Below are 11,664 nucleotides of genomic sequence, written 5' to 3' on the forward strand. Positions count from 1 at the left end.
TTAGCTTTGATGGTGCGATTTATTTAAGGCACAAACATTTTCCATTCATTACGGTTTTGTTGTACTGCAGAATATAACTTTCAGAATGAAACATTACATTAAAGCAAAGTACAAGAAGAGGGAAAAAATCAAAATAAAAGCGAAYGCGTATGAATAGTAGGATCCATTAAATAAAAACTGCATAAAATCACAGCATTTTGCAAAGTTAAATATAATTTGAATGACAAACYGTCACTTGGTACGAGTGAATAGCAAATGTCCATAAAACTGACAATTAAACAGGAGTTGTCATGTCAAGAGCTTTAATCATACATAGAAATTTAGTTGAACAGTACCATTCAATTAGAATGTTTTAGCAGTATGTATATTTAGTGTGAAGAGCATTATTTTTTTTCTGATGAAGAATAGCCATTAGGATGATAGAAGCTTTCAGAAATACACCAAAAAGAGAAATCAGAGAAACGACCGAGTACATGACTAAGCTGTAACATCTCAGAATTTATTTTTTAAACACCTCAAAAGGTGACATTTATCTGYGATTTATGTACCAGTGTCCATCCTCAATGCTTTTTCCTTTTCGTCTTAACTGAGACTCAGCACAACATTGAATGCTTTCTGAAACTGAAACCGTGCCACAAGTTCTGTTTGGTCAATGCCCTATAACGGAGAAACTCCAAGCAGTCGTCTATGACACCTTAAGTAGACCTAATCAAAGCCACGATTAACTTGGGGGTGGGTGGGTGGGGGGGTCATAATGAATTGCTGACACTGCTTAAAAGACAGAATGGTGAGCTGGAGCGAAGGACATTACTGCTATCAAGCGTCATATTATAGGCTTGAAACAAAACAAAAAGACCTACTGGGTATTCGTTTTTTCTAGCAGATGATCCATCCTTTGATTCAAACATCCAACCTACAGTAAAACACCACCATGAAACATACTAACTGTGCCATTTGTGCTATCTTAAAAGCATCACAATTCAAACCAGCTAGTCCCAAGCAAAAAAAAAACAAACAAACAAAAAAAAAACATTTTCAAGACAGAAGGTGGAACAAATTATCCTACAAATCCCAGAAGCAATTGTATTTTCGTCCATCTTTTTCCTTTTAAGAGAAGTAACGCCACATGTGGATTTGGCTGGCAGCTACCATTACCAAGGCTGAGTTGCCGACTTGTTCCTTTTCCCTCTAGAACCTCTGAAGCTGCGTCTTTTGTGGACTTTAAGAGTAAGAAACTTCACTTCCAGAGCTGGTAATGACGGAAGTTGCTGCGGTAGCATCGTGGCATTCATTGCGCACAACCATGCGCAGAAACACAAACCGTGTATGGCGTTAAGGCTGAGAGGGAGGCTGCTGTGGTGGTGCAGCTGCTGCTGCGTGCTGTGACATGGCTGCTGGGGAGGACATTGACTGAACCATGGGCTGAGCTGGTGGGGGGAGTGGAGGCTGAGGCTGCTGGGCCCCTGAGTGCGTGTTGGGTGAGGGTGGGGGAGTTGGACGTTTGAATTTGTCAGGACTGGTGCTTCTTCTTGGCGAAGGCCGCTATTTGTGAGAGAAAGAGAGAAACATTATAAATACACCTAATCNAGGCAGCATTATAAACATTTCATATGTGTTTGTAGCAACCCAAAGTGTTGCAATTGTTTGAAGATTAAAACTTTTTAAGCTAATAAGATAGATCTGAACTGTCAAAGAATATTCTGACAAGCACATAATGTATTATTAATAATTAATTGAAAAATGAGCTTACAGTAAATACTGAATCAAATCAATACATGGTTTGAGTGCATTTGACTTCAAAACAAGTGCACAAAATCAGAAATTTTGCAGAATCATAAATGGGTTTATAATTAACCAAATGTACCAAACAGCTGCTAATGATCAACAATTTAATGAGTAGGTTGACAGACATTAACTGAAACAGAAAATGCTGAGCAGGCGTTTTAAAACTATGTGAGGTACAGTTAAGCTCTGCTACAAAGGAGAGTTTGTGAAGGACTGTTTCATGTCACAGATCAGACACCATGACAAGTTCTTTCCAGTTTTCACTTTTGGGAAACTGGAAAACTTTAGCAAGTTGGCGACTGGTCAACGCCGTCTCCATTTTGAACAGGACTCAAGTCGTAGTGATCTAAATTGTACCAAAATAGCAGTGTTCTCTATGGTTTATTTTATAACTAGGGTTTAACGAAGGAGCAGAAAACAGCCAGGTCAACAGAACTTTTTTGCGTGTCGAAGGTTTAAAAAAATWATTTACATAACAGCAGGTTAGAGTAATCGAACATGCTCAGCATCTTAGTTAAGAATTTTAACTAAAACATGCTGACCAAGTACATTTATATAGAGTAAATACTACAAATTCAACAAGGCTAAATTTGACTGATTTTATGACTGATATTGTTTAGGTGATACAATCACAACTGAAACTAGAAACAGTGGTTCATTAGACAGAAAAACTTCACTAACAAGATGCTGACACAAAATAATAAGTGTCAACTCTATTACATAACAGAAACATGTTATGTAAGTAAGGTCCACCGATTATCAACTGAACATTTTTCTTACTACATGAATACAGGTGTACTAAGGAGGTTGATTATCAGTCTGCCAGGAATTATGTAAACATCTTTGCCTGACTAAACAGGCTGATCAAACAAACCACAGTAGTTGATAAGGTACTTACTACTGATAGCATTTGACAGATTTCTTCATACAAATTGGCCATACTATTCCTTTAAGATGCCTGCTGATGCTACTTACTGCTACAGCATGAGAGGAACTTCCATGGATGTGCAGGGCAGGGGTGTTGTAGTGGGAAATGGCAGCTCTGGACAGTGTTGCCGGAGGAGTGAAGCCAACTGTGTGAGTTCCATATGAGAGACCTGCAAGAAAAGCAAACAAATAAATAGAAAGCCTTTCACCTAAAGAGTATTCTAACACGCCACCACCCCCCGCAAAATAAATAAATAAATAAATAAATAAAATCTTAAAACTGAAATAAATCAAATCAGCTGTGTAGAAGCCATCTGCACACCTTGTAATTATGTTCTTTACTCAATGCATTACACAGTTTACGTCATTCACAATGAGTTTTAAGTCCTTTTCCTCAGAGACTAAATTTGTGTGTAACAAAACAGAGGACAGAACAAGTACAAGTTGTCAATTCAACCTTCCAACAAATGTTGAATAATGAAAAAGATATGACAAAAAGAAGTGTGTTCTAACTTCCACCCTTTGGGTTGTTTATGGCCAATGCTATCAATCTAGACATAACACTAGAACCAATATGTGACTGTGGCTACCTGAAATGAACTTTGAGACCTGTTTAAATTGCAGAATAAGACAAAACTAACCCTCAATACCAGTACAGTAAAAATAAAGCAATATGTTTTCTTAACTACAGATATTAGTTATTTGTTTACTTCTTTTCAAAATGTTCTTTCTTACAAAAGTTATAATTTAATATTAAAGTTATAATGTATTATCAAGTTAAAGTTCAAATTCAGGATTAACGGTTTTAATTTCCAGTTAAAGCACAATAGYAAAGTGCTTCTGAAAGTGTTCATTAACATGTTTTATTTAATTAAAAAAAAGGATAGCTTGTAAATTAAAATTAGCAAGTTAGACAGAATAAAAATTATACAACCTTTGTAACAAAGATAAACCGGGTAATAAATTGAGTCCTATCAACTGAAAGGTACTTTTAAATTGTTGTGTTGTACCTACCAGGTGATATAGGTCGACTGGAGCTGGGGGAGGGGGTGTAAGGGATGGGGCTGGACACAGTTCTTGCACGCAAACCCTGTGCAGACATTTCATTGAAGTACCTGGGAAGATTAGGTAAAATATGGAAAATTTTAAAAGCAGTTAGACTAGTTTCTAGTCATTTTTGTTTCATGATTTGTTCTAGATTAGGGATATTTTTATATTTCTGTCACCAGGAAAAAAAAAGAGAGAGATCTCTTTACGCTGGTATGACCAAAGCATTCCCTTTCTAAACAGTTGCCAGTGAGATAACTTGAAGCATTTGACCTAGAACGTATTGTTWTACACTCAGTATCAGCATATCATGTTGATGTGCCCTGCAGTCTGTGTTGTCAAATGCATTGCCACGCCCCATAAGTCCAGAACAACTGGAATCAATACAGATAATAAAGATGGAACTAAACTTTCGATACATTTAAAAGATTTGTATTTTTTATGTTATGTTTAAGCTGAAAGGCCATGCTGCAGGTTTTGCTAACAAGTATACCAGCAGTTATGGATTCTTTATCATTGCTGCCATGGCTGGAAGCTGTAGGAATAAGTGAGTCATATAAAAGCCAAATGGAACAAAATGTCTCTGTTTAACCAGATTCAATGGATGTTCGGGCATGTTTTACCAATTACTCTCTCTGATCCATTAACTTCACTGATGCTTGCAGTTTTTGTACTCAGTTTTAGGTTATTGTGGTCACAATAATAAGTGTGCTTTATGTTTTACCTCTCATCATCCATCTCCAGACTGGATTCACTCTCTGACAGTTGCCTGCACAGGGCCTCCCTGCGCTCCATTTCTCTCTGAAGCTTTCTCTGCAAACGAATGTTTTCCTCTCTCATCTGTCGCTCCTCTTCTATGTACTGGGCACGCTTCTCTGTGTCTGCAAGGTAGAACACACAAAATTTGTGAGTCAATAACATAGATAAGATAAAACACCTGCATTCATTTGTAGAGTGAAATGTGCTACATTTGTATATATTTAAAAAAACTGTCTCTGTAAGACGTTTTTGCCTCATTGAATCAACTCAACTGTATTTACTTGACACAGCTTCTCACACCATGTAGTAAAGGTAGGAATTATATCTCCCTCTAGTGGTCATGAAGCACATAATGAATTAGCTAGCAGAAATCAGTAACATCTTTGTGCATCATTTAGTTACTTTTCTTTGTTGCATTAAGTTGAATGAACTCTTTTGGTTTGCAGATAAAGCAGGACTTTACTAAACAAAGTTATTTTAGGACAAGTGTTTCTTCAGTTGGCCGAGTATATGCACGTGATATTAAATTAGGACTTGTAAAATAGTCCTTTATTTTAATGATACAAATCATCTAAGATAAAGACACTTTAATCTACTCCACCACATCCAGTGAAACTTTCTTGAGGCACTCCAATATAAAAAACTAATTAAGCAGAGTTAGGTGCCATTTAACAAACACTGCATGTGACTATTAGCTCAACTGTTGCAAGGTTACACTTTCAACTTAACACTATGTAAACTATCCTGCAGAAAGTAAAATCCTGGATTTACTTGTTTTGCCTCTTTACCTTTGCTACAGGAGGTGTGTACAGGAAGTGTTTCCTGTTTTATGTATTTATTTTACTTCATTGTTAATACATTTTATTCCCCCATAATACACACTGAAACACTTAAATTTCTTGTTTCATATTAATGCAGGAATGTAGTAATATGTTGGGACAAAACACTTTTTAAAAAGAATACAGACAAAAATGCAATTGCAGACAAGCATGACATTGTTTTTTTAAGAGAATTAACAATATGTAGTCATTTTTACTTAACCCAATTCCAGGTGAAATGTGACCAAAGTTGTAAATCATAAGTGGAAGGCAAGAACGTGTCCTGTTCTTACAGGGCTGTATCAAAAATAAACCAGTCTACACTGGGTAGAATTAATTCATTACCTTTGCTTGATTAAGCATCAGTCACAAACAAATTAGCATTTAGGGCCATCTGCCTCTTTGAAACCCACAAGATCATGTATAAAGATGAGTGAACACTTACGCTGCAGCTCAGTGGTACGCAGGCTTTTCTTAAGCCTCTCCACCTCATTCTTCAGGAAGCGGATGTGCCGCATCATGTTCTCTGGTGAGTCTATCTCCATGGAAACATCTCTAGGGGAAGGAGGAGCAGATACGGGCTGGTCCAACTTCTCTTGAAGGATTCTAGTTTAGAAMACCAATCAAATACCATCATTATCCATTAGCTGAAATAACAAGCTTTTAACAACTACATCTTTTATGATTACAAAGCCTTTACAAACATACAGTAAGTAGTACAAATACATTTTTAAAACAAGATTTTAGTGGACATAAATGACCAAATGCATATACAAATACAAGCATTTTGTGGTAAGTCTGAAAACAATGTATTTCATGACCTCAATGTTTCATACTGAAACACTAACATTGTTTTAGTGGCAGACATGCATCACCCTTTAGTTTTGGCTTGTCAAACACTAAAGAAAGTAAAAGAAAGAAAAGAGCAATTTCTTATTTAAACTATCCTTCAAAAGTAAAGTTCTGCAACATTTATTTCTCAAATTTTATTAATAAATTATAGCAGTAAACAGTCAAGTTACTGACAACAGCTTTAATCAGATTTTATTGTCACAGAATCATTACCCATTTCATAAATGCTTATTCGAAAAACAAAAACTTGTGGTTGCAATTTTCATGACAAGTTCTGCAAATGTTCCTCTTGATAAAAGCAGATTTAGAATAAAAACTTAATTTATGCACAAGACAAATATCATGAATTCATACCTTTTCTCAGCCTCCAGTTTGTCCATTCGTTTCCACAGTCTGTTGACCAAGGCTTCTTGTTCTTGCTCTAATGTATTCTCAAGGTCAATCTTCTCCCTCCTCAACTAGAAAAATAAAGTGCACAGAATGACGTTCAAAATAAAACAAAACCTTGACGTTATCAAGTATTCTCACACACACACACATCTGTACCTCAAACACAAGGTTTTTATTCTGATAAGTTTTTCTTTCTTAGAACTACAGCTATACCACAGTTCCAGGAAAAACCCTACATGACTGTGAGCAGATTTTTGTTTTATTTTCAGTTTATAAAATAAGCTGAGTTGATCTTTTGCATTCTTCTGTTAAAACATAGTAATTTCAGATCGTTTCATCTTAAGTTTTTTCTTAATTTAAACGCACAGTGGCACTGTGTCCTCACATATTGGTTAAAAAAATAAATTAAAAATTGAATTGACATTTAGTCACAGCAGAAAATTTGACCCAACCACAGACATAAAAGCTTATTTTTCCTAGTAACATTTAGTAGAAGTTTGTATAATGTTGCTATACAACATGACAACAGTAACTGAGCTTAATCATACAGGTGCTCAGGACTAAGTTGTACCTATTAGATACAGCACACAAACACAAACCTACCTGTTCCAGGGTTAGCTGCTTTGAGATGGTCTCATTCTCCATTTTCTTGATCTTTTTCATAAGCTTGTTAACCTGGAACTCCTGCTCTTGTTCCAAGTGCTGCTCCAACTCTGCTTTCTCATGTTGGAGCTAAAYGAGAAAAGGAGTAGATGAATATATGAAAAGAAGGGGTAAATGAAATATAATAATAAAAATACCATAAATAAATAAAGGAGAGGATGAGATAAAAGGAACAGAAGAGATACAAGATAAGCCAGAAAATAACAATTAAAAAATAATTTGATAGTCACAATGAACAAATGCATTGGTCTCAGATCATCAAGTTTCCCTTCAACAATGAAAATGTTTTCACACCACCAGAAAACATTACTGAATTTAGGGCTAAACATCCCAGAAAAATGTAACTTGGCAAGCTCACTAAAAGAAATATGGGTGTGGCTCAGCACTGATTTCAAAATGGGACATCTTTGTGACCAAGCATTTATTCTGGTCTCATTCCTCATTTATCCTCTAACTCATTTCTTAATAAGTAATTACTTAAGAAATTAGTTATGCAAATTAATTTAGCGAAACATTACAGAAAAACAAGTTATTAAAAATAGAAACAGTTAAATATTGTGGTTATTACTTATGAGTATCTTCATTCAAACATAAGCTCTCTGAAAGTATCACAGCTGAAGGAATTTTTAAGTTCTGACACGCCCAGGACAGCATTTTTGTTTTACACACACTAAAGGTTTAGGACTTATAAGTGAATTTCCACAAAATATTGTGGTTGAATTGTGAAAATAGCACTTATGTGTTCTTACAACCATTTTACTCTTTAATGAGGTTTTTTTTTTGTCACAGAAATATTTGAACTCCACTGTCTTAATGAGGCTGGAAGTTTACTGGCTCATCAAGGGCAGACTTGTAAATGTCCTTGTTTCATTTTATCTTTGACTGTGACGATATAACTATTCAATTTGTTCTCCTTGAACATGGGCGTATTATATTCCAGTTTGCATTTTCAGCACTTTTAGCAGAGACTGTTAGTCAACAAAACCAGAACAGAAACTATGTTAACATTGAGGCAGAGTACTTAGTGTTTCAGCGACAGCCAGTCCAACAATCTGAAACTGGAAATCAYCATTTTGGGATTATTTTGGTCATAAACCAGACCAACAGGAGAACAAAAAAGATGTCCAAAGGTATTTTAGTTTCTTGCAGCAATGACTTTCTGGTAAATTCTCAAAGAACTAGAATTGAACATTTTGAAATAAAAAGCACACAAAGAGCAATCATCACAGTGCAAAAGCAACAGCTCTTTGAACTGTGTTCTGTCATTTGTTTACCAAAATAAATTCTTCATGCAGATCATTAAGCTAGTGTAGGAATTTGTCAAATGGACATATTAATCTAATTATAAATAATCTAACCATCTGAAGTCATGTTTGGGCATTTCTCATTTATTTTAGTTCCTGCTTCATCTCCAAGATGGCAAAGTTAGATTGGTGTAATAAATGATGCCTGAACAGAAAAAACAAGCAAATTACTTTGATCTGACAGTACATCATTCAGCACACTGAAAGTGAGGCAATCATTCAAAACACTGCTCAAGTCCTTCCTTGTATTGTTTGGTTATTTAAATTCAGATGATTTAATTGTCCCACTGAAAGTAATGACGAGAGTTAACAAGTAATACTTTGGAGTATTTACACAGAATTTAAAACAGGCACATTTACTCAAATTTTATTTCATAAAGTCATGTTTGATTTAAAGGGGTCTTGTCAGAAACAAGTTTTTGGGGAACCGGCAGATAGAAGTCTGTCATGTTCTGAAAAGATAAGAAAAGCTGTTCTCCAGTGCTGAACTGAACCCCTCTTGCACCCATCACTCACTTGCATAAGTTTCCTTGACAGTTCATTAGTGAGAAATTCCTCCTCCTTCTCATAGTTGACTGCCAAGGTTTCCTTCTCCTTCTGAAGAGCCTGGATCTTCTTGAACAAGGTGTTGCTGATAAATTCTTCCTCCTGCTCTGCTCTCGCTTGCTGCGAGACAGAAACATACGGGGTTAATGCCAAAAGAAACATCACTCGGGTACATTTCTCTTACATCCTGGCACAGCAATGTTTTGATCTCCATCCTGATTAAAATGGAACAACAAACCAATGAGCATTGCCATGTACGCACCAATTAGTGTTTGCTGCAGTGAAGTGGGTGAGCCAAAGAGGAAGCATAATTTTCCCAAATGAGTCAAGAGGTATTGCAATACTGGCTGGCTTATGTTGAAGGGAAGAGTGAAGCATGGGGGCTATTTGAAAAATGTGTCAGGACAGCTACAGCAGCTAGCATTACAGTGTGGTGATATGTCTGCCCTTACAAGTCTCATTCCCTAGGCTGCATTCTTTACTGACCTCAAGGCTAAGATATGTTTAAGAGAATACAAGAATGGCACATTGTTTAGTTTAGAAATAAAAAAGCAATACTAAAATATATAACTTATTCAGCCTCACAAAACTTACAGAAACAGCAAGCATAAAAACTGACCTGCCAGTTGTAACACGTGATTCCTACAAGTCTCAAAATTAAAAGACTTTCCCAAATTCAACATTTTCAGATTTCTAAGTTGGCTTCCTGGTCATTTTTAATGCCCATTTAAAATAAATGGAAAATCTGTGCAAGTTTCAGTAGTGATCAAACTTGTGATGCTACTTTGAAAACATTTCCAGTTGCTTAAAAACATATACTGATGGCTAAAAGGTTGAAAACATGGCTTGGCTTGGTAGAAAGATCAAAGTTGACAGTCTATGTAGGGATTTATATGTAAATATAAAAATGTTTAAAAAAACACTGCGGGTTTGAGTATTAAACTATTTATACGTCGCCAAGTTTAGCCTTATTAAAATTTGTATTTTATCAAACAGTTCGGTTACAGTTTTTTAAGCTGGGGTTGATTAAGCGTGATGAAAACATATCAGCGTCACCTCATGCCAATGTGTTGCTGCTATTTTTCCCCCACCCAGTTACCGTAATACTTGGTGGACAAAATGTGGTGACAATGTGTATAACAGAGAGTAATCAGTTGGAAAAATAAGCAAACATCATGTAAACTCGCATACAGACATGTGCGTGTTTTTGCGGATGCCTTTTAATTGCTTGGCTAACGTTAGCAACGCTAAGCAAAACAAAAGCAAACTAGCTGCCTATCGTTGCCCCACCATCAGGGAAACGATATTCCGCTGGCTAATTTAGCAACGATAGCAGAGCGAGCAAAACAACAAGAGGCGTTTTCGAATACAAGCAGTGTGTTAGCATTGAATATTTAAAGCTAAACAAAAAACATTAACCTGAGCTAACCTACTGAAAAATCTAATATATTTAGTAGCACATAGCGATAATAGCATGCAGCTAGTTAGCTTGCTAACGTTACTCACAATGGTGACGCTAGCTTTGCGGAGGTCCCGATTCTCCTCCTGCAGGGCTTTGCACTTTAGTTTAAACGTCTCCAGCTCAATTTTTAGAACTTTATTCTCTTGTTGTAGCGACGCAAGGCGGTTCGTCAGTTCTTCCAAACGAAACTGTGAAATTATGATGCTCGGTTTGCCAGAATTYGAAGCCGAGGACGACATTGGGGTGGCTGAGCTCCCCGCGCCGTCAGTGTCGCTCTCACTCGCGCTGTCCGCCATGGTTGTGTGGAGTAGGGAAGAGGACGGCAGCTGCTGCAACGTTTACTTTGAGATGAGCACGCACTGTACGGCAAGCCGTTATATGATATAATGAAAATTCACGTTTCTATCCGCTGTAGAATAAAAACACAGCATGAACTAAAACAAAAATCATTTTGGACATTATTCCTCGAAAAATCTTTGTGAATATAAAATTTCCTCTAAGTCTATACATACACTTTTTCTTTTAAAACAGTATTTGAATATTTGTTGATTTACTTTACATGGGYTTTACCAAGTGAAACTTTAAACGAATTTGACAAACACTGCATTTGTTATCTATCTAGTTTTATACACAATCCATATTGCTCTCTTCTGAAGTATGAAAACAGAAATTTGGGGTTTATATGCATACCCACAATCGCGAGGAGAATGGGAGAACTAACATCTCAAAATTTAATATTCACAGGACAAGTGATGTTATTTTGAGCTCAAACTTCTTAGAATGGAATTTTAGTGTAGAAAATTTCTGAATTTACTCCCATTTTCAGCTTCAGATGTCTCTTAGGGGTCTGATATGGACTGAGAAGACATAAATCACACACAACTGTCTTCCTCTCCACCTGTGTATTATTTTCAGTTACAGAGTAACTAAAATAAGGTGTGGAAAATAGGTTTAGTCATGCAGTACAAAAGAAAAGAAAGGTAAAAAATAAACTATTACCAGTGTGCATAATGTTGGACTAAAAGGCATATGTTTCTGTGTGGCTTTTGGAGAAAATATTAAATTATCATCTGGTGAGTGCACGCTCTGTATGTGTGTGTGTGTGTGTGTG

General features: G+C 36.2%; 1 protein-coding gene across 1 annotated transcript; it reads right to left on the reverse strand.

Moving 5' to 3' along the window:
* Nucleotides 1-10,864, reverse strand: LOC106512961 (coiled-coil domain-containing protein 6). Its single transcript, XM_014001538.1, has 9 exons — nucleotides 10,598-10,864; nucleotides 9,062-9,211; nucleotides 7,182-7,310; nucleotides 6,543-6,646; nucleotides 5,782-5,942; nucleotides 4,484-4,640; nucleotides 3,727-3,827; nucleotides 2,761-2,882; nucleotides 1-1,542 (listed from the first exon to the last, which is right to left on the reverse strand). Exons 1-9 carry the CDS (start codon nucleotides 10,847-10,849, stop codon nucleotides 1,333-1,335), a joined length of 1,386 nt encoding a protein of 461 aa, XP_013856992.1. The 5' UTR covers nucleotides 10,850-10,864; the 3' UTR covers nucleotides 1-1,332.
* Nucleotides 10,865-11,664: the final 800 nt, after the last annotated feature.

This window comes from Austrofundulus limnaeus, unplaced genomic scaffold, assembly GCF_001266775.1.
Source record: "Austrofundulus limnaeus strain Quisiro unplaced genomic scaffold, Austrofundulus_limnaeus-1.0 Scaffold0, whole genome shotgun sequence".
Classification (NCBI taxonomy): Eukaryota; Metazoa; Chordata; class Actinopteri; order Cyprinodontiformes; family Rivulidae; genus Austrofundulus; species Austrofundulus limnaeus.